The sequence below is a fragment of the Panthera onca genome, chromosome D2 (assembly GCF_046562875.1).
Source record: "Panthera onca isolate mPanOnc1 chromosome D2, mPanOnc1 haplotype 2, whole genome shotgun sequence".
NCBI classification, from domain to species: domain Eukaryota; kingdom Metazoa; phylum Chordata; class Mammalia; order Carnivora; family Felidae; genus Panthera; species Panthera onca.
This window is the reverse complement of record NC_138349.1, coordinates 37,714,260-37,737,771: the sequence shown is the minus strand read 5'-3', so window position 1 is coordinate 37,737,771 and position 23,512 is coordinate 37,714,260. Positions and strand designations below refer to the sequence as shown.

General features: G+C 37.1%; 1 protein-coding gene across 7 annotated transcripts in view; it reads right to left on the bottom strand.

Annotated features, from left to right (window-relative positions):
- The window catches only part of BMS1 (BMS1 ribosome biogenesis factor), a 71,362-nt gene that overhangs the window by 9,864 nt on the left and 37,986 nt on the right, over positions 1-23,512 (bottom strand). For all 7 annotated transcript variants that reach the window (XM_078434567.1, XM_078434565.2, XM_078434564.1 and 4 more), the window contains 5 exons: positions 21,824-22,590; positions 21,299-21,400; positions 20,449-20,606; positions 15,176-15,257; positions 742-815 (listed from right to left, as the gene is read on the bottom strand). In XM_078434567.1, coding sequence (XP_078290693.1) covers positions 742-815; positions 15,176-15,257; positions 20,449-20,606; positions 21,299-21,400; positions 21,824-22,590 — 1,183 coding nt within the window. The remainder of the gene's footprint in view (positions 1-741; positions 816-15,175; positions 15,258-20,448; positions 20,607-21,298; positions 21,401-21,823; positions 22,591-23,512) is intronic.

Below are 23,512 nucleotides of genomic sequence, written 5' to 3'. Positions count from 1 at the left end.
AACACAGACTTTGGCTCTAAAAAACATGTACTGCTACAAGAGGCATTTTAGGCATCTGCAGCACAATAAACTGTCACTCCTTAATCTGGCTGGAATGCCAAATATAAATAAAAATAACAAGTATTCCCACCCAGATGCTCCCCAGAAATTGTTCTAAAGAAATATTGGGGAGAATAGGGATTTAATTATTTTAAATGGTACTTAAATTTAAGAAGAAGAGAATGATGGCAAAAGGAACGGTAGAGAGAGAGACAGTGACTTGGGAGATAAACTCCTATGACTGAAGAATTATAATGATAACAAGAGGCAGTAGGTGTCACCCAAAAGATCAAGAATGACTAACAACTTTGATCTATTCACAACCTCCATATTTTTAGGAAGGAATCCATCCACTCTGTAATCTACACAGATAGTAAGATGTGCATTTCTTTTTAATGATAATTTTTTTTTAACGTTTATTTTTGAGACAGAGAGAGACAGAGCATGAACGGGGGAGGGGCAGAGAGAGAGGGAGACACAGAATCGGAAGCAGGCTCCAGGCTCTGAGCCATCAGCCCAGAGCCCAATGCGGGGCTCGAACTCACGGACCACGAGATCGTGACCTGAGCTGAAGTCGGACACTTAACCGACTGAGCCACCCAGGCGCCCCAAGATGTGCATTTCTTAATATGGGCCTCTCTCAGAACATAATGACCACAGATCAAGGACCATAATTCACAGCCAGCCACGGCAAAATCATACCTGAGTGTCTGGGCCTGGTTTTCCCTTGTGTACATCCCCTGTTTCCAGGTCTTCAAAGTCACCATAGAGCTCTTCTGGGAAAAGAACATCCAAATAAATCCTCTGTGAATAGGGCCAGCATGTGACACATGCACTGTGCACTCTGAAGCCCAAACCTCATTTTTAGCCTTCTTATTGCTACACACCCCAGGACAATCCTATACATACATAGCCTTCTTTTTCTTGTTAAATTATCAGTATTTCATTACCTGTTTAAATTTTTTTTTAATGTTTATTTTTGACAGAGAGACAGAGAGACAGAGCTTGAGTAGGGAAGGGCCAGAGAGAGACAGAGACACAGAATCTGAAGCAGGCTCCAGGCTCCAAGCTGTCAGCACAGAGCCTGATGCGGGACTCAAACTCACGAACTGTGAGATCATGAACTGAGCTGAAGTCGGACACTTAACCGACTGAGCCACCCAGGCACCACTTTCATCACCTGTTTAGATGAAGCAAATGGACACCCGCATTTCCTTACTTTACTTCAATAGCTCACTTAACCAAGAGCGATCTTTCTAACACACGTGATAAACACTCTGTAGCAGAGACGCACACAGAGATGCGTGGATTACCCTGCAGGTGAGTCCCCAAGACCAACAGTAACCCAAAAGTGACATGAAAAAAACATGGCTTGATTAATAAATCCCACATGGGAAAAAGAGTCTGAAAGTAAGATCAACACAGCACAATGAGTGACATATCTAGGAAAAGTCTCAGATTACATAAAATACAGCCTTTAGAGTAAGACTGGTAGCTAAAACAGTGCCAAACCACACGAAAAGCTCATTAATTCATTCATCCTTTTGTTTTCGGAACTCTAAGTTTAGCTCTGGGTCCTATCCTTAAAAGAAAAAGATACTGAAACTCCTTCAGGAAGCAGTATTTAGATAAAACATTTCATATAAAAAAGAGGCAAAGAACCAAAGAGCCAAGGAGGATACAATAGATGAGAAGATTCCATTTGTAATAAAAACAAAAAAAGGATAAAATACTTAGTAATGAGCCTAAAGAGAAATGTGCTGGAACTTTATTTTAAAAATTTTAAAAAGCGTTAATATGCTACCAAGGAACACATGGAATAACATTAGCTAACACTTTCAAGTGCTGTATATACCAGGCACTACTAAGTGTTTTACATGTCTTAACTACATTCTTCAACATGACCTAATTAAGTAGGTGTTATTAATGTTATCTACTAAACAAATATAGATTACCACATATTTGAAAAAGATGACTCAATATCAGGAAGCTGTCAATTCTCCTTCACCAGTTATAATAAAAACCACCAAGAAAAAGACCACTTATGGAATGGGAGAAGATATTTGCAAATGACATAGCCAATAAAGGGTTAGTATCCAAAATATATAAAGAACTTATACAACTCAACACCCAAGAAAACAAATAATCCAATTAAACGTGGGCAGAAGATATGAATAGACATTTCTACAAAGAAGACAAACAGATGGCCAAAAGACACATGAAATGATGCTCAATATCACTTATCATCAGGGAAATGCAAATCAAAAACCACAATATCACCCTACACCTGTCAGAATGGCTAAAATCAACAACACAAGAAACAAGTGTTGGTGAGGATGTGTAAAAAAAGGAACCTCTTGCACTGTTGGTGGGAATGCAAGCTAGAAAGACAACATGGAGGTTCCTCAAAAAATTTAAAATAGAACTACCATATGATCCAGTAACCATACTACTGGGTATTTACCCAAAGAATATGAAAATACTAATTCAAAAGGAATATGCATCCCTTTGTTTATTGTAGCATTATTTACAACAGCCAAGTTATGGAAGCAGCCCAAGTGCCTATCAATAGATGTATATAAAGAAGATGTGGTATAAATATACAACAGAATATTATTCAGCCATCAAAAAGAATGAAATATTGCCATATGTAACAACATGAATGAATCTAGAGAGCACAATGCTAAGTGAAACAAGTCAGAGAAAGGCAAATACCATATGATTTCACTCATGTGTGAAATTTAGGAAACAAAACAAATGAATAAAGGGGGAAAAAGAGACAAACCAAAAGCCAGACTCTTAACTAGAGAGAACAAATAGATGGTTACCAGAGGGGAGGTGAGTGGGAGGTAAGTGAAAAGGGTGAAGGAGATTAAGTGCATACTTACCATGGTGAGCACTGAATAATATACAGAATTGTTGAATCACTACATTGTACACCCGAAACTAATATAACACTGTATGTTAACCATACTGGAATTAAAATGCAAACAAAACAAAACACCACCAAGGATTTCTGGTCTGGAAAAGATAGTATAGGCATTTTCTTCTGTTCCTCCCAACTAAGTATAACCAACTCCAGAAATAACACAAGAGCCTAAGGAAAACCAAAGTACTCTGAAAGGTAGAAAGAAACAGAGAGCTGGCGAGGGTCCCCAGGACCAGAGGAATGACGTAATGACCAGTAGCTCACTACACCCACAGAAAGGCAACTGAGAGCCACTGTTTCCCAACCTCCAAGCTAGCAACCGAAGGTAGACCAGATAGACTCATTTCCTACCCCAGACAAATTTGGATCTCAGCAACACTGGACAAACGAGGCAGCACTGGCAAAGAAGTGCTTTAAGAGCCCCACTGACAATAAGTGATGAGAAGTGTTCACCTTCCCTGAAGAGCTTGAATCTCCTTTCCTCCACACCAAGATATACTAGGTGGCCAAGGGCTATTGGCAAAGGGACATTCTGCCAGGCCTGAGACTCTCCTCCCTCATCTAAAAACAACGTGTGCCCAGGCAGGACCAGCAAAGATCCTCCTACAGCAAGCAAACTTGCCCCACAAGCCAAGACAACCTTCCCCTACCTAGCCAAACCAGGGGGCCCAGACTGAGGAAGCTCCTCTGTCCTCTCAAACAGCACCTGCAGAGAGGCCAATGGCATAAGATAAACTAAGCAGATCAAAATAGCACCACAAAGGCTCTAAAATTGAATTGTCATTAGAACCACCATCCACAAAGTACACCAGGACCTGCACACTAAACCCAAACAGGATGACTGCCTGCCAAAATAAAAAAATTACACAGGACCAAGTGTCTCCTAACGTAATAACCTAAATGTGCAGGACACAATAGAAAATCACTTTGTCATACCCAAAACTGGGAAAATTATAAGTATAATGTGAAAAGACAACTAACTGACTGACACCAACACTAAAATGAATCAGATGTTGAAACTATCTAAAATTTTACAGAAGCCATTACAAAAATGCTTCATCAAGCAACTACAAATCTTATGGCAACAACCCAAAAACTGAAAATCTCAGCAAAGAAACTGAAGAACCAAAAAAATTATAGAACTGAAAAATGCAATGAAAGAAATTTGAAAGCTTGCTAGATGGGATCAATAGTAAGAGTGGAGATGACAGAGGACAGAACCAGAGAACCTGAGGCTAGATCAACAGAATTCACCTAGTCTGAACAACATAGAGGGAAATAACCAAAAAACAAATGAATAGAGCCTCACAGACCTGTCGGACAGAAACAAAAGATCCACCACTTATGAGATCTCACAAGGATACTGGGGTTGAAAGAAATACTGATTGAAGCTTCTCAAATTTGGTAAAAGACATAAACTTACAGATTCAAGAAGCTGAGAAAATTTCAAACAGAGTAAATCCAATGACATCTATACCAAACTTCTGAAAACTGAAAGCAAAGATAAAATCTCGAGAGCAGCTAGAAAGAAATGACAGATTACCTGTAGAGGCACACCATCAAAGTGACAGTGCTTTTCTCCTCTGAAATCATGAAGGCCAGAGGAAGTGGTACAATATTTTTTATGTGCTGAAGAAAAGAATGCTTTGCTATGAATTCTACATCCAGTGAAACCCCCCTTCTGAAATAAGGGGGAAAAGACATTCTCAGATGGAGAACTACAGGAATTTGCCACTAGCAGACCTCCCTTGAAAAATGGCTGAAGCAAGTTCTTAAACAGTAAGGAAATTATAAAAGGAGAAATCTGGGACCATCAGGAAAAAAAGAAAAAACAACAGAAATAAAGATACATACAACAAACTAGCCTTCTTATGAGTTTTTAAAATCATATTCAATGATTGAAAAAAAATTATAACATTAATATTCAAGCCAATAATATTTAAATGTAGGAAAGATAAAGGGACCTAAATGGAAAAAAGGTTTCCATATATTACCCAAAATGGTAAAATGTTGGCACTAGTAGGCTACTATATTACAATGAGCAACCACTACAAAAACTATACAAAAAGATACTCTCAAAAACACTGAAAACATATCAAGATCGAGGGAAGAAAATGAAAACAGAAGAAAAACAGAAAAAAATAGAAAAACTAAAGCCAGAGTAAACAAACAACAAAATCAGGGCACCTGGGTGGTATAGTCAGTTGAACGTCCGACTCTTGATTTTGGCTCAGGCCATGATCCCAGGGTTGTGGGATCCAGCCCTATATAGAGGCTCCACACTCACTGTGGAGCCTGCTTGAAATACTCTCTTTCCCTCTGCCCCTCTCCCAGACTCGCATGCTCTCTCTCTCTCAAGAAAAAAAATATCAGACTTAAGCAATTACATATCAGTAAGTACCTTAAATGTAAATGGCATAATGTACCAATCAAAATACAGACAAATACAGAGAGGACAGAAACACATAAAACTATTATATATGCTATTTACAAGAAATTCCTTTCAGATTTAACGACCCAAGTAAGCTGAAAATAATGAAGAAAGATACACCATGCAACTCATCTTTTAAAAAAAGCAAGAATGGTTATATTAATATGTCATAAAATAAACTTCGGAGCAAAGAAGAGGATCAGGGCCAAAGAAGGACTTAACTGAACTGTAAGACCTAAAATTTCATGTGCTGCCTTGACATCTTTGAGCCTCACAGGGTCTCAAAGACTTAGTTGTGAGCAGGCCTGCCAGCCATGTTCCTGCCCTACAAGAAAGGCTCCCCACCCTGTTAGTTCTTTTTCAGTTGGACCACCTGCACCCTACCTACTCCTCAACCTAATACATTTCACTTCGCCTCTCTGCCAGCCCACAAATTCAAACACATTAATTACATCATCTCAGGGGAACCAATCGTCATCCTATGCTATTTAGGTGCAAAGCCTACCTCCCAAAGCCCCCTGGTGGTTCAATCCCTGTGTGGCATGCAGTGTTCTCTTCCCTCAGGTTGTGAGCATCTGTGACTGATAAACTGTTGTCAATCACATCTGTCCACTGTCAGGTGCTGTGTGTTTGGCCTTCTCCATAACCCTAGAGCGGGAATCTCTCCCTCACCAATGGGGTAAATAGGAGGTGACCATAGTACATAGCAATAAAAGGATCAATCTACCAGAAAGACATAATAATCCTAAATGTGTGTGCATCAAACAGAACCTCAAATATAAAAAGCAAAAATTGATAGAGCTGCAAGAGATAGGTAAGTCCAGAATTATACTTGGAAACTTCAACATCCTCCTCTCAGCAACTGATAAAACTAGTCAGAAAATCACCAAAGATGGAGCACCTGGGTGGCTCAGTCAGTTAAGTGTCTGACTTTGGCTCAGGTCATGATCTTGTGATTTGAGACTTCGAGCCCCACATCGGGCTCTCTGCTGTCAGTGCAGAGCCCACTTCAGATCCTGTCTTCCTCTCTCTCTGGTCTTCCCACACTCACTCTCTCTCCCTCTCTCTCTCAAAAATAAACCTTTTTTAAAAAATCACCAAAGATATAGAAAACTTAATACAACCAACCTAACAGAATCTGACATATATAGAACACTATACCCAACAATTTTTAAAGTACCCACAGAACATCTACCAACACAGGGCACAGTCTGGGTAATAAAATGAGTCTAAACAAATGTAAAAGATTTGAAATCGTAAGGGGATGTTCTTATAATATAATGTAATTAAATTGAAAATCAGTAACAGAAAGACAAGAAAATTTCTAAACATTTTGTAGTTAAATAACACACTAAATAATGCACGAGTCAAAGAGAAGTCTCAAAGGAAATTCATGAAAATGAAAATACAACATAAGAAAATTTGGGCAAAACAAGTAAGCAATGCTGAGAGAGTAATTTACAGCACTAAATGCTCACAGCAGAAATGAGAAAAGGTCTTACACCAATAATCTAAGCAGACTGAAAAGTACAAAATAACCTAACACAAGCAAAGAACAGAAATAATAAAGATATGAGCAGAAACCAACAAAATTAAAAACTGGAACACAGATATGAAACCAAAAGCTGATTATTTGGAAAAAAAATCAACAAAATTAATAAACCTTACTGACAAAGAAAAAGGAGGACACAAATCACCAGTATCAAGAATGAAATGGGGGGCATGTGGGTGGCTCAGTCAGTCAGCTAAACATCCAACTGGCAATTTCGGCTCAGGTCATGATCTCACAGTTGTGAGTTCAAGCCCCATGTCAGGCTCCACACTGGCAATGCAGAGCCTGCTTGGGATTCTCTGTCTCCCTCTCTCACTGCCCCTCCCCTGCTCGTGCTCTCTTGCTCTCTCAAAATAAATACACAAACTTAAAACAAACAAACAAACAAAAAAAAAAAACAGAACAAAATGGGATTATCACAACAGATTCTGCAGCTATTGAAAGGTTATTGGATGAACACTAGGATTACTACCCACTCATAATACCCAAGCTAGCTTCTTGGAGAAGGCACTTAATGAAACTTCCACTTCCCCAAAGCCTTCGAAATTCCTTGAAAACCAGATAGCAAAATTTGGACAAGATGGAATAAACTAAATTATTTAAAGTATCCTATAACTATTAATGAAATAAAATTTGTCATTATAAAAGAAATCTCCAGGCCCTGACCTTTTCACTAGAGATTATACCAAATATTTAAAAAATTACATTCTAATTCTATATAATCTCTCCCAGGAAACAGAAAATTGGGAATACTTTGCAACTCATTTTATGAAGCCAGTATTATTCCAATACCCAAACTAAATGAAGATGGTACCAAAAAAAAAACCAAAAACAAACCCAAAAACAAAAAACCAACAACACTATAGACCAGTATTTCATAAACTTAGATGCAAAATCCCTTCACAAAATACTATCAAATAGGGGCGCCTGGGTGGCTCAGTCGGTTAAGCGTCCAACTTCGGCTCAGGTCACGATCTCGCGGTCCGTGAGTTCGAGCCCCGCGTCAGGCTCTGGGCTGATGGCTCAGAGCCTGGAGCCTGCTTCCGATTCTGTGTCTCCCTCTCTCTCTGCCCCTCCCCCGTTCATGCTCTGTCTCTCTCTGTCCCAAAAATAAATAAACGTTAAAAAAAAAAAAAAAAACTATCAAATAAAGTTCAAAAACATATACAAAGAATTATATATTGGGGTGCCTGGGTGGCTTAGTTAGGCGTCTGACTTCAGTTCACGTCATGATCTCATGGTTTGTGGGTTCGAGCCCCATGTCGGGCTTGATGTGGACTCAGAGCCTGGAGCCTGATTCGAGTTCTGCATCTCCCTCTTTCTCTGCCCTTCCCCTGCTTGTGCCTTTTTCTCTCTCTCTCAAAAATAAATATAAATAAATAAACCTTAAAAAAAAAAAAGAAGTATATATCATGACCAAGTGGGATTTATTCCAGTATGCAAAGCTGGTTCAAAATTCAAAAACTGGGGCACCTGGGTGGCTCAGTCAGTTAAGTGTCCAACTTTTGGTTTTAGCTCTGGTCATGATCCTGGTTTGTGAGTTCGAGCCCTGAGTCAGGCTCCGTGCTGGTAGTGTACAGCCTGCTTGGGATTCTCTCTCTCCCTCTCAAAATAAGCAAATAATCTTAAAAAATTCAAAAATTAATCAATGTAATTTACTGTATCAAAATTCATACATGAAAAAAAATTCATATATGAATAAAATTCATATGATCATATCAACTGACACTGAAAGGCATTTGAAAAAATTTACTACCCATTCATAATTAAAAAAAAAAAAGAAAAACCACGTCCCAGTATACCAGGAATAGAGAGAAATGGAACACATAAAGAGCATCTAGAGAAAAAACAAACTAACATCATACATAACAGTGAAAACCATTGGGAAAAAGGCAGAATTTCCTCTTAGCACTAATCCTAGTCATTACATATAAAAAAATTAAAAATAAAAATAAATATATTTAATATACATATAATTATAATTGCACTGCTGGTATTTACCCAAAAAATATAGAAACACTAATTCAAAAGGTACACGCACCCCATGTTTATTGCAGCGTTATCTACAACAGCCAAATTATAGAAGCAGCCCAAGTGTCCACTGACAGATAAATGGATAAAGAAGATATATGTGTGTGTGTGTATATATATATATATATACACACACACACACACACACACACACACATACATACACACACACACACAATGGAATGTTATTCAGCCATCAAAAGAATGAAATCTTGCCATCTGCAACAACATAGATGGATCTAGAGAGTATAATACTAAACGAAGTAAGTCAGAGGAAGATAAATATGATTTCACTCATATGTGGAATTTAAGAAACAAAACAAACAAGCAAAGGAAAAAAGAGAGACAAACCAAGAAACAGACTCTTAGTGATAGAGAACAAACAGATAGTTACCAGAGGTGAGGTAACTAGGGGGAGAGGGATTAAAGAGTACACTTACAATGATAAATAAATAAACAAAATGATTATTAATAAATAAAAATAAACGGCACACAGGTTGAAAAGAAACAAATGATACTGTCCCTATTTGTAGATAACACAATTGTCTATGTAGAAAATCCCAAGCAATCTACAACAACAAAAATCCTCTCACAACTAATAAGTGAGTTCAGCAAAATAAGATAAACACACAAAAATCAATCAAAATGAATACTAAAGTATAAACTTATCAAAATATATTCATTATCAGGATGCTGAAAATTACAAAATACTTATGAAGGAAATTAAAGACAAATAAATGGAGAGACATACCACGCTCCTGGATTAGAATACTCAAAATAGTAAAGATTCTCCCCAGTTAATCTATAGGTTTAATGCAATTCCTATCAAAATCCCAGCAGGTTTTCTGTAGACACAGACAAGATTATAAAATTTATACACAAAGTCACAGGCCCAAGGATAAAACAATCTTGAAAAAGAAGAATAAAGTGAGAGGAATCATTCTACCCACTATTAATGTTTACTACATAATCACAGTAACCAAGATATGGGTGGTATGGGTGGTATGGGTGGAAGGACTGCACATGAATCAATGGAACCCAGAAATAAACCCAAAGATGCTCAACTAATTTTTTTACAAAGGTGCAAAAGCAAATAAATGAAAGAAAAAATGCTGGAGGAATATACACCTCAGGCAAAAAACATAACCTTTAACCTAAACCTCACACTTTATAAAGAAATCAAGATAGATCACTATCATACATGGAAAAGAACAGTTTAAAACTTTTGGAAAACATAGGCACCTGGGTGGCTCAGTCAGTTAAGCTTCTGACTCTTGATTTCAGCTCAGGCCACAGTCTTATGGTTTTGTGAGTTTGAGCCCTGCGTTGGCTCTGTGCACTGACCACACGCAGAGTCTGCTTGGGACTCTCCCTCTCCTCCCTTTCACTCTGTCCCTTTCCTGTTCACACTCTCTCTCTGTCTCAAAATGAATAAACAAGCTTAAAAAAAAAATGGGAGAAAAGCTTCAGGATCTAGGAATAGAAAATAATTCCTGGACTTGACATTATTCCTAAAAGTGAAAAAATGATAAACTGGACCTCATCAAAATTAAAAAGTTTTGCTCTGTGAAAGGAACTATATTAAGAAAATGAAAAGATATGCTACACACTAGGAGAAAACATCTGCAAACCACATATCCAATAATGGAATAAAATACATAAAGAACTCTCAATATTCAACAGTAAAAAAAAAAAAAAAATCCAGTAAGAAAAAGGGCAAAAGACATCCACAAATATTTTGTAAAAGAATACATTGCAAATTATAAAATGCAGCAAAAATGGCAAAATGCTCAACATCATTAGCCATCAGGGAAATATAAAATGAAACCACAGTGAAATATCACTATCAGATTAGCTAAAATAAATAATAGGACACTGAATACTGGCAAGGACGTGAAGAAACTGGATCATTCATATATTGCTGGTGGAAATACAAAACAGCCCAACTACTCTGGCAGTTTCCTATAAAGCTAAGTATGCAATTACCATACAGCCCAGCAACTGTATTCTTAGGCATTCATCCCAGAAAAATAGGAAGTTTATATTTATATAAAAATCTGTACACAAATGTTCATAGCAGTTCAATTCTCAAAAGTCAAAAACTAGAAACAACCCAGATGTACTTCAGTGGGTGAATGGTTAAACAAAATGCTACATCCTTATCAGGGAATATTACTCTGCAATAAAAAGGAATGAACTACAGTCACATGGAACAACTTGGATGGACCGCTCTAGGAACTATGATGAACAGGAAAAAAAAATCAATCATAAAAAGTTACATATTCTATGATTCTATTTAACATTCTTAAAAATTATAAAACTGTAGAAATGAAAAACAGGTAAGTGGCTGATGGGTCAGAACTTGGGGATGGGTGACAGAAAGGAGCTAAATGTATTTATAAGAGTAATACAAGGTATCCTTATGGTGATGGAAATGTTCTGTCTGGTAACTGTGTGTAGACACATAAACCTACACGAACTAAATACAGAGAACTAAACACACACACAAACAACACATATGAGCATAAGTAAAACTGGGGAAATCTATATAAGATCAGCAGATGTTATCAACGTTAATATACAGGTTGTGGTCTTATACTATACAGTACCCAATACAAGATACAAGAAACCTATCTGTATGAAATATATATTAAAAAAGCTATGCATTATAAATGAGTGATTTGGCATGGTTGCAGGATAGGAGATTAATATACAAAAATCAGCCATTTCATGTAATAACAAATAAGTGCCAACTAAAATTAAAATATCATTTAAATATTAATAACAATACAAAATATTTAGGAATATATTTGTTAAGACATAAGTGAGAACAGCATCCTAAAATCACTGCTAAAAGAAATTAAAAAACAGAGGCAGCTGGGTGGCTCAATTGGTTAAGCGGCTGACTTCGGCTCAGGTCACCATCTCGTGGTTCGTGAGGTCGAGCCCCGTGTCGGGCTCTGTGCTGACAGCTCAGAACCTGGAACCCGCTTTGGATTCTGTGTCTCCCTCTCTCTCTGCCCCTCCCCCACTCACACTCTGTGCCTCTCTCAAAAATAAACACTAAAAAAAATTAAAAAACAAAATAAATGGAGAGATTTACTTATGTTCATAGATCAGAAAATTCAATATTGTTAAAATGTCAATTTCCCCAAAATTGTTTTACAAATTCCACAAAATCCCAATCAAAACTGCAGGGTTTTTTTTCTGGCAGCAATGGGTAAGCTCATCTTAAAACTTAAATGGAAGTGCAAGGGACCCAAAATCGCCAGAACAACTTTGGAAAAAGAATAAAATTTGAAGACTTAAATTACCTAATTTCAAGATTAATTATAAAGCTGTAATAGTGCAGGGACACCTGGGTGGCTTAGTCGGTGAAGCATCCAACTCTTGGTTTCAAGCTCAGGTTATGATCTCATGGTTCGTGGGTTTGAGCCCTGTGTCAGGCTCTACACTGCCAGTGCAGAGCCTGCTTGGGATTCTCTCTCTCTCCCTCTCTCTGCCCCTCCCCTGCTCGTGTTCTCATTCTCTCTCTCTCTCTCAACATAATAAACTTTAAAAATAAATAAATAAAAATAAGTTAAGCTATATATAACAATGTATTGCTATAAAAATAAACAAATATATGAATGGAACAGAGCCCAGAAATCTTGCCCATATATGGTCAACCAATGAAAGGCAATTCGTTGTGGGTAAAGGACAGTCTTCAACAAATAGTGCTGGAAAAAGTGGATATCCATAAGCAAAAATAAAAGGAAACCTTGATCCATACCTAATACCACATAAAAAATTAACTCAAAATGGATCACAGAACTAAATGTAAACCTAAAACCGTAAGAGTCATAGAAGAAAATATACAACCTTGAGTGGGGCAAAGATTTCTTAAATACATTATCAAAAGCACAGTCCGTTAAAAAAAATATGGCCTTCATCAAAATCAAAAACTTTTGTTCTGCAAAAGACACCATTGAAAATATGAAAAAACAGGGGTGGCTGGGTGGCTCAGTTGGTTAAGCATCCAACTTCAGCTCAGGTCATGATCTCGTGCTTCGTGAGTTCAAGCCCCACATCAGGCTCTGTGCTGACAGCTCAGACCCTGGAGCCTGCTTTGGATTCTGTGTCTCCCTCTCTCTCTCCTTCTCTCAAAAATAAACATTAAAAAAAATTTTTTTTTTAGGGGCGCCTGGGTGGCTCAGTTGGTTAAGCGTCTGACTTCAGCTCAGGTCAGGATCTTGCGGTTCATGAGTCTGGGCCCCACACTGGGCTCTGTGCTGACAGCTCAGAGCCTGAACCTTTGCTTTGGATTCTGTGTCTCCCTCTCTCTCTGCCCCTCCTCTGCTCGTACTCTGTCTCTCTCTCTCTCTCAAAAAAATTAACATTAAAAAAAAATTAAAAAAAAATTTTTTTTAAATATGAAAAGACAAACTACACACTGGGCAAAAATAATTAAAATCACAAGTGATAAATGACTTAAAGAAATTAAATGGATTAAAATACTGGACAAGAGGTTTGACATTCACCAAAGAAGAAACAGATGGAAAATAAGCACACAAAAATGCTCAATATCATTAGTCATTAGGAAAATACACACTAAAACCATGAGGTATCATTCTATATCTAAAACTAAAAAGACTATATCAAGTATTGGCAAGGATGTAGAATAACTGGAAGTCTCATAAAGTGCTAATGGCAATACAAAATGATACAATCACTTGGAAAAACAATTTGGCTATTTCTTAAAAAATTAAACATACATCTGCCATATCCATTTAACCCACTGTGAGATATGTACTCAAGAGAAATCAAAGCAGTTGTTCATGCAAAAACTTGTGTAAGAATGTTCACAGTAGCTTTATTTGCAATAGCCAAAGCCCAGAAATAACCTAAATGTCCACCAACAGGTGAACAGATAAACTGCAGTGCATCATACAATGGAATATTACTCACTAATGAAAAGAAATTAAGTATTCAGCAATAAAAATGGATGAAGATGCAAGAGCATGAACATATCTCAAAATAATTATGCTGAGTAGAAGTTAGCCAGAAAAGGGTACATCCTGTATGATTCCATTTATATAAAATTCTAGAGGGTACAAATTACTGTATAGTGACAGAAAGCAGGTGAGTGGTTAAAAGCACTCAAACACACAAAAATGAAGAAGGATAAATATCCTTTAAAGAATAATTTGCAAATCAGAAAAAAAAATATCTATCTATCTATCTATCTATCTATATAGATAGATATATCCCATTAGAAAAGTGAGCAAAGAACACAAAGAATTCGCCGAAGAAATGCCATACCCAACACATCTGAAATAAATATTCTCATTTACTGGTAATCAAAAGAATGCCAGTTATAAATTTAAGAAACAATTTTCCTTTATCAAACTGCCAAAAATAACATTTTTTTATGCGTGGTATTCAATATTGAATGAAAGCAGTAAAATGTTAAGTACTAAGATACACTGCTTATGGGCACATAAGAACAACTTTCTGAAAAAGCTTTTGGCAGTTGTAGTCCATAAAAATCACTCAATAATTCTAAATTTTATGAATCTAACTTATGAAAATAAAAAATGTGATCCAAGAGTTATTTCAAGGTGGCCCAGTGTAGAGTTAATTATAATACAGGCAAAGTAAATTGCTTAAATGACAAACTGTGAACTGAATTAGGATATGATAGAATAAAATCGCAAACATGAAACCTTTGAAAAAATTTAACACAGTGTATATAAAGTAGAATTATAACTAGAAAATTTTTAAATTTATAAAAAACTAGAAGGAAAAAAATCTCAAAAAATTAATAAAGGTTTTTTTAACACAGGCGGAGATTATGGTATGACATGAACTTTGTATTCTAAATGTTCTACAATGTATACTACCTTCATCATTAAAAGAAAATGTTATTTGAGTACATTTTTCACACACACAAAAATCCATTTTTAACAAACACATGATAAAAGTTATGGAAAGCTTCCTACTTTTCTTCAAGGTCCATATCTAATAAGTCAGTTAACCAAGGGAAGAAAGTAAGATCATGATAAAAAGAGGAACCAGAATACTACCCATAAACTCCTCTGTCAGCATTCCCCAAAGCATTTCGCGTTTGCCTATTATTTCCAACTGTTAAAGATATGGAATAAAACAAAGTATAGATAACAGTCTTCTCTGAAGAATACTGTCCTTTACTTACCATCTTCTGCTAAGATCTTGGCTGCATCTTTATCATCTTCCCACTTCCCAGTCACAAAGCAATCTCTGATACTGTTCATGACCTTACACAAAAAAGAACACTTAGCTGACATGCTCCAATTACTCAACAAAACAAGTGCTATTAAGAAACAGTAGCAGGTGAAAACTTGCCTTTAAATACTTTTCAAGACACATTTTTTTGGAAATTCTCATTTCAAGTGGGTGAATGAGATAACCTTATCTTTGATGTAGATAGTATAACCACAGAGATAAAAACTTGTGTCTTAACATTAAACAATGGTTGAAGTGCTATTAGCCCACTGACCTCGTAAGTAAACAGATATTTACCAATGCCAACTGATTTTCAAAGTTCATTAGTGTTCCTAAGGCAATGCAGTTAGACAGCATTTAGGAAGTTGGTCTTACTATTTGTTAATCCAGACTTATTATGGTTATTTGAAAATTCAACTCTTTGGCCAATGATAATATTCTGACAATGGCAAAATGTCTTATATGAGCACAACAGGGCAAAAAGTACTGATGAGGATCCCAGTCTCGGACCTGCTGGATCATCTAGTATATACATGTAGTAGATTCTGGGTACCCCTCTTAAATATAGTAAAGCCTTGTACATAACTCTCTGTTTCACAGGCTGTTTCCTGGGGAACCTAAGATAGCACATGTCATTTACTACCAAGGCTTCAAAAAGCACACTTATAGAAATCTTCAGACAGGTCCTGGCTTTCACCTCAATCACATTCTGGTCATGAATCATGTTTGTCATACACAACCTCACTCTCAAAGAGTAGCCCTGAGGCTAGCATGATTACAATGGATACAGAATCAAATTTGTTAGCGTTGGTGGTATAGTGGTGAGCACAGCTGCCTTCCAGAATCAAATTCGTTCATTTACTCATTCCTTCATGCCTATAATCACTCACCAAATATTTAAAGAAAATCTGCTCTGTGCTCAGAAGCTTTGCAGGGCACTGAAGGATGAAAAACTGTTAGAAGAAAATCCTTACTTAATGAAGATTAACAACTGACTTAGGGAAACCAAAGACCGAAAAATAATAAAAGAGACCTTTGGTGATAAAAACACTAAACAAACTAAGAGTAGAAGGGAACTTCCTCCACCTGATCAAGAGCATCCATAAAAAAACCCCACAGCTAGCATCACACTAAATGGTGAAAACTGAGGGCTTTCCCCCTAAGATGAGAAGTAAGACAAGGATGTCTCCTCTGACCACTTCTATTCAACACTGTACTAGACGTTCTAGACCGGACAATTAGGCAAGAGACTGAAATAAATGCATCTAGTTTAGAAAGGAAAACTACCTCTACTCACAAATGATATGATCCCATATATAGCAAATCCTAAGGAATCCACTGAAAAACTATCAGAATAAATGAGTTCAGCAAGGTTGCAAAATACAAGATCAATATAACAACAATAAATTTTGTTTCTATACACCAGCAATGAGCAATCCAAAAATGAAATTGAGAGAATAGCTCCTTTTGCAATGGTATTGAAAACAATACTAGGAATAAATTCAACAAAAGAAGGTCAGAGCTTATACCCTGACAACTAAAAAATGTTCTTAAAAGAAATGAAAGAGCAGGGGTGCCTGGGTGGTTCAGTCAATTAAGTGTCCGACTTTGGCTCAGGTCAAGATCTCACAGTTCATGAGTTTGAGCCACGTGTTGGGCTCTGTGCTGACAGCTTGGAGCCTGGAGCTTGCTTCAGATTCTGTGTCTCCCTCTCTCTCTCGCTCTCTGCCCCTCCCCGTTCACAATCTCTCTCTCTCAAAAATAAATAAACATTAAAAAAAAAAAATGAAATGAAATGAAATTAAAGAGGCAAATAAATGGAAAGGCAGCCCATGTTAATGTAACAGAAGACTGACTATTGTTAAGATATCAATACTATCCAAAGTGATCTATAGATTCAATGCAATCCCTATTAGAATCCCAATTGGCTTCTTTGGAGAAATGGAAAAGCTGATTCAAAAATAAAGAAAACACAAAGGATCCAGAAAAGGCAAAACAATCTTAAAAAAGAAAAATAAAGCTGGAGAACTCATGCTTTCCAATTTCAAAACTTACACAAAGCATTAGTAATCAAACAGTAAGGTACTGGCATAAAGAAAAAGAGAAGTCAGTGAAATATAATTAAGAGTCCATAAATAAGCCCATGTATCCATGGTGAAGTGATTTACACTCAGGGTGCCAAGACAAGGCAATCGGAAAGAATAGTTTTTTCAACAAATGGTGCTAGGACAATTGGATATCCACATGCAAGAGAATGAAGTTGAACTTTTCTCACACCAAATACTAACATTAACTTGAAATGGATCAATGACTTAAATATAAGAACTAAACTATAAAACTCTTAGATGAAAACATAGGAGTAAAGCTTCATGATCTTGCATTTGGCAACTTTTTTTTAGATAGGATACCAAACATAGAAACAACAGAAACATAAACAAGTTAAACCTCATCAAAATTTAAAACTCTGCACTTCAAAGGGCACAGAAAAGACAACCTACAGAATGGGAGAAAATATTTGTAAATCATATACCTGACAAGTTGAATATATAAACAACTCTTCCAACTCAATGACAAAAAGACAATGCAATTTTTTAAATGGCCAAACAGTAAGAATAGACATTTTTTTAAATGGCTAGTAAGCACATGAAAAGATGCCTGGGATGCCCAGGTAGCTCAGTTGGTTAAGCATTCAATGACCAGTTTTGGCTCAGGTCATGATCTCATGGTTTGTGGGTTTGAGTCCCATGTCAGGCTGTGCGCTGACAGTGCAGAGCCTGCTTGGGATTCTCTCTCCCTCTCTCTCCCTTGCTCATGCTCTATCTCTCTCTCAAAATAAATAAATAAACATTAAAAAAAAAAAAGATGTCCAGCACCATAAGCTATCAGGGAAGGGCAAATCAAAGCTGCAATGAGATACTACTTCACACCAATAGAATGGCTATAATAATAATTAAAAAAATATATATGCAGATAATAACAAGTGTTGGTGAGGATGTGAGAAATCAGAAGCCACACACACTGCTGGTGAGAATGTAAACCTACGTAGCCACTTTTGAAAAGAGAAATGGGGAAACATGAGGAAAACAACTTTGTTTTCAGTAATCATAGTAATACTAATACATGTAATGTTATTCTGACACTGTTTTGTACATAGGTGGGGTAAGGAAATTAGTAATTTTCTAATTTCATCATCTTCAAAGTCAAATGGAATTAATTCTCTAGTGGAAAAACAAAGATACACATGTAAGATAAAAGAGGTTAAATAAGAACTCTGCAGGTCTGCATCTGAAATGGATTCTCCTAGCTCTGGTCACTGAAAGGCCTAGAAACAATGACCAATCCATAGCAGTGTGTATTCCTATGCCTAGACTGTGATGCTGAGATGCCATTTTCCTCTAAAAGGAATTAGGACTTCTTATGGCTGCTTCCAAGTCTGGCATCAGAAGTGTACGAGACGATGCTGGAACACCTCATCAGATCAGGCAGAAACAAAGCAATCAAAGACTACTATCCCATATCCCAAAGATATGGGATAAATATGAAAGAGTATCAAAAAGGATAACAAGTTCAGTGGAAGGAAGCATTCAATGATATTAAATTCTATGAGCTGAAAATGATACTAAAAAACAAAGTCACTTTTGGAGAATCATTCTGAAAACTAACAAAAAGAATCAAATATTCATCCTGCTTGTATAGAAATGGGTAAGCAAATAGATGAGGGGAAGTTTCCCTTTAGCGGGGTATTCCAGCTAATAAATTAAGAGCAATTTGAACAGAATATCACCATTTTACATCCTTAATAAATTAATGGATCTAGCTAGGCATTGAGGCTCAACAGATTTAAAATCGTAAGATGATTTTATGTGCCTCCTAAAAACAAACACCACAATCTATGGAGCAGTCTTGACAAAACAACAAAAATCAAACCTAAATCTAATCAAATTCTAGATGTGCTGTCCATAGGGTAGTTGTAACCACATGGTTATGTACATTCTAATTAATTAAGATTAAATAAAACTAAAATAAAATTAAAAACTTAGTTCTTCTGTCTCATTGGCTACATTTAAAGGTCTTAACAGTCACAAGCAGCCACACTGGACAGCTCAATGATGTACAGATCATTTCCATCATCACAGACAGTTCTATTGGTATTGTTCTGTACCATTTTATAGGAAATACAGAGAGGAGCCTCATAAACTGCACTTAAGGATGTAATGCAATCCACAGAAACCAAAATATGAGAAACTCTACACATCAAACACTTAGTTTCTTAAATGAATAAAATATAAGAGGAAAAAAAAAAAAAGAGATGTGTGCAGGGGATTTGCAGACTAAGAGACTGAAAAGGCATAGTGAGAAATAAACCAAAAAAATCTGATAAAACTAACTTATGGTGTTTATTAATGCAAACTTGAAGGATGAAATTATGAAGAAAAGAAGGAAATGATTATCATAAAAGTCATGGTTCCTTCTGCAGGGAGGACTATGACTGGGACAGACACATGGGTTACAGGTGTAACCTCATCTAATCCATTAATTTAGATGGTTGTTTTTATGTGGTTTTCTATAATCTGTATGAAGTTTTACTTCAAAAAAAATTTACATAAAATCTCTTAAAGTGCCTAAGTGCTACTCAGTGAATTATATTAGGAATATGATAGTGATTGGGCCTCTCCTGAGAAGTGATATTTAAGCTAAACTGAATGATCAAAAGAAGCCAGCCTTAAGAACATCAGAACATTCCAGAAGAGAAAACTGAGGGTTTTCTAAGATGGGATTAAGCCTGTTAAGTTTGAGAACTTAATGAATTCCGGTGTGACTAAAGAATAGTGAACAGGGAAAGAAAATTTACCAGTGTCACGGATTTGTTTGCTTACAAATAGAAATTATAAATGTTAACTCAGGGTCATGAGGTATATCCTAGTTATAAAACACAAAATATTTCAAATATATGAAAACTTACGTGCAATGCTTCAAAATAAAGATTAACACTACCATCCACATTTTCCTTTTCTCCATAACACATGCACATAGTCTACCTAAACCCAAAACACATTATTGCTTAGGATGCATAAAATAAGTAGTCCAATATCTGGGGGAATGTCCTATTATCTTACAAAAATGAGGAGCCAATAACAAATAGGCAATACTGAAATCACATAATCTTCTTTTAGAACAATTCCTTAGATGTCTCTTAAGTCAAACATATTATTTCAGCCTTACCTCCTCTAAATCCCAATCATGGGGCGCCTCCACATGAAATCTGGAGCAGTCCAAAGAATCAAGCTTGTGCTTACATTCTCTTGAAGGCTGGCTGACACGGAACAATCCTCCGAGTTCCTCCCTGGTATCACCATCTTCTCCTTCATTGTCCTCTGTCACTGAAGAGACACCATGACGAAAAAGTGAGAAGAAATCTTCACCCTAAAGGACTGAGGGTCCCTGTTTGTGGTAGGTATGGCGGTGCCCCTGAGTGCAAAGAAAAGGCCAGGGAACTACTGCTCACAATGTCTGGAGGACTTAGGCCCTCCTGCAAGAAAGCAACAAAGAATCCAGTAAGGAGATAGAATATTGGGGGCTGGGAAACGAAAGGACACTTAAAGGAAAGCTTTTAACCAGCATAAAGCCATTCTCTTGAAGACTGCTGAGTCTCTAATCACCAACAGTACTTAGGCAAAACCTGAAGGGAAATCAGTACACACCAACCCTTTGATTCAATGCTCTGCTCCTATACACTCCTTTGGCATTGTTCTAACCACACAGTAACTGGTGACCACAATACAAAATGCACCACTTTGTTCTTTTCTGGCACTCAATTCTACCCAAAAAAAATCCCATGAAGGACCTTGTATAGAGGGTATAAAATGACATAATAGAGAGTACTCTCATCAACAGTTTTATGGCAAACCTGGGAGCTGATGATTAAAAACATCTGCCACATACAAACTATGACAGTCAGGGATATCATACAGATATCAAAAGGACCACCCAAATCCTTCAGTCAACTTCATCTCCTTTCCAGAAAATTGTCTAAGAAACTAAAACGTTTCTGGATCTGAACTAGAGCTCTTACCTGTCCCATAAATAAGCTTTCGAAGGTTTGGAGTTGCCTGTTGCTGTCTCAGAAAGGCCTCAGCTGCCTTTCTGGAAAGGTCTTCCTTCCACTTGAGAGCGCCTGAAAGGACCAACACCAACATCAGGTAAGTCTGTTTATTTGTCCTCTCTGTATTCATACTGAAATCCCATGAGGTGCAATATTTGAACAGTTAACAAAATCTCCAAAAGAGCAGACTCCCAAATGTAGACATTCTTTTTTTAATTTTTTAAATGTTTATTTATTTTTGAGAGAGAGAGCTAGATCATGACAGGGGAAGGGCAAAGTGAGAGGGAGGCACAGAATCTGAAGCAGGCTCCAGGCTCTGAGCTGTCAGCACAGAGCCTGATACGGGGCTCAAACCCACACACCACTAGATCATGATCTGAGCCAAAGTCAGATACCCAACGGACTGAGCCACCCAGGTGCCCCTGTAGACGTTCTATTGGTAGAACATTTTCAGTGTCAAGTTTATACCAACAGCTACATTAAATTTAAGCACACCTGAAGTTTCTGAGGAATAGTTATTTTCTTCCTTGTAATCTTCTTCCTCTTTGAGTAAGTCTTCTACATCACTGGTCTCATCAATTAAGTTCTCTGACCCCAGTCTCTGACCACTGGCCACTTTAGAAGACTCTGGAAACTTTTTCTTAATAGCCTCTTCATTTTCTGAGTCCTCGTCCTCTGTACTGAGAGAGGAGCTTTCTTCAGTTTCATCCCCAGATGCAAATGCCTCTTCAGCTGTGCAATGACCTGAATCTGAAGTGGTGAGGGTTGCTTTTCTGATTGTCAAAGGATTCTCCAGGTTCAAACTGTCACTCAAACCATTAGTTTGTAAAAGTCCTGGTTTACCACGGTCTCCAACAACCCTAGATTCTAAACTATCCCTCTCTCCTGAAGTGGAATCCTCTTCTTCACTGCTTTCATCAGCTTCCTCTGCGTCTCCTTCTTCCTCTGAACTCCTCTCAAGGTCATCATCACTATCAGCAAATGCTGGCAAATCCACCTCATTGTCTTCTTCCATCTCCTCAAGTCTCTGCCGTTTGACACCTTTACCCACCATATACATTTTATTAGTCATTTCAGCATCTGCTTCCTCTTCCGATTCATCAGCACTAGAGCCATTTTCCAACCTGTCGCCTTCAGACATCTCTTCATCATCTTCTTCATCACTATCTCCAGACTCATCTTCCTCATCTCCAAAAATGGCTTTCCGACGCACTCGACCGGTTTCCAAATCTATCTGCCTTTCTTCTTTTGGCATCCAGTGTCTATATTACCAAGGAAACACAAAATAACTCAATTTGTACAATAACTGGCTACTCTAGGAATGGCAAGTCAATAATTATGCACAGAAATAGAAAATAATATCATGGAATGGTTATAAATAACACAGCATAGAAAGGAATGATTTGATAAAAACTAGAATATATGATATGCAAACTCATGCACAGTTCCCTAACACCTCTCTTCAAACGAACTTACAGAGAATCAAAAGGTAAACTTCAAAAACAAAAATTCTGGCATTAGGGAAAAAGTGCTCCAAAGGGAAGTGACTGTTTAATCAACCTTTTAGAAGACTGATTTTTTTTTTTTTTAAGTAAAAAAAAAAGTTATTTTTGAGAGAGAAAAGAGCATGAGTAGTAGAAGGGAAGAGACAGAAGCACATACAGAACCTGAAGCAGGCTCTAGGCTCTGAGCCATCAGCACAGAGCCCAATGCGGGGTTCAAACTCACAGAACCATGAGATCATGACCTGAGCCAAAGTCAGACACTTACCCAACTGAGCCATTCAGGCATCCCAAGACTGACCATTTTCAAGCTCAAAATAGATGGTCCTTAAATACTGACTCCAGATCCAAGGCAAGGAAAGTACAAAGTAAGCCTGGAACACATCCTATTGTGTCAAAAGCAGTGCTCAAAGGCTAACAGGGAAGTGCCAAAAGGACAGGAGACAGACTGAAGGGACCATATAGAAATGAAAAAAGAATGACAGCAATGGGATAATAACAAATGGAATTTTTTAAAAAGTCAATTAGTCAACAGTGTTATTAAATAAAAAGGTGTAAGAGCTTCCTGTTAAAGAATGACAGCTAACGAATGTAAAAAGAGTAACATATCAAGAATATTGTACTTACCTACCATGCTAAACCATCTGCTAGTTAGAGCAGATGAATGTTTCCAAAAAATTTT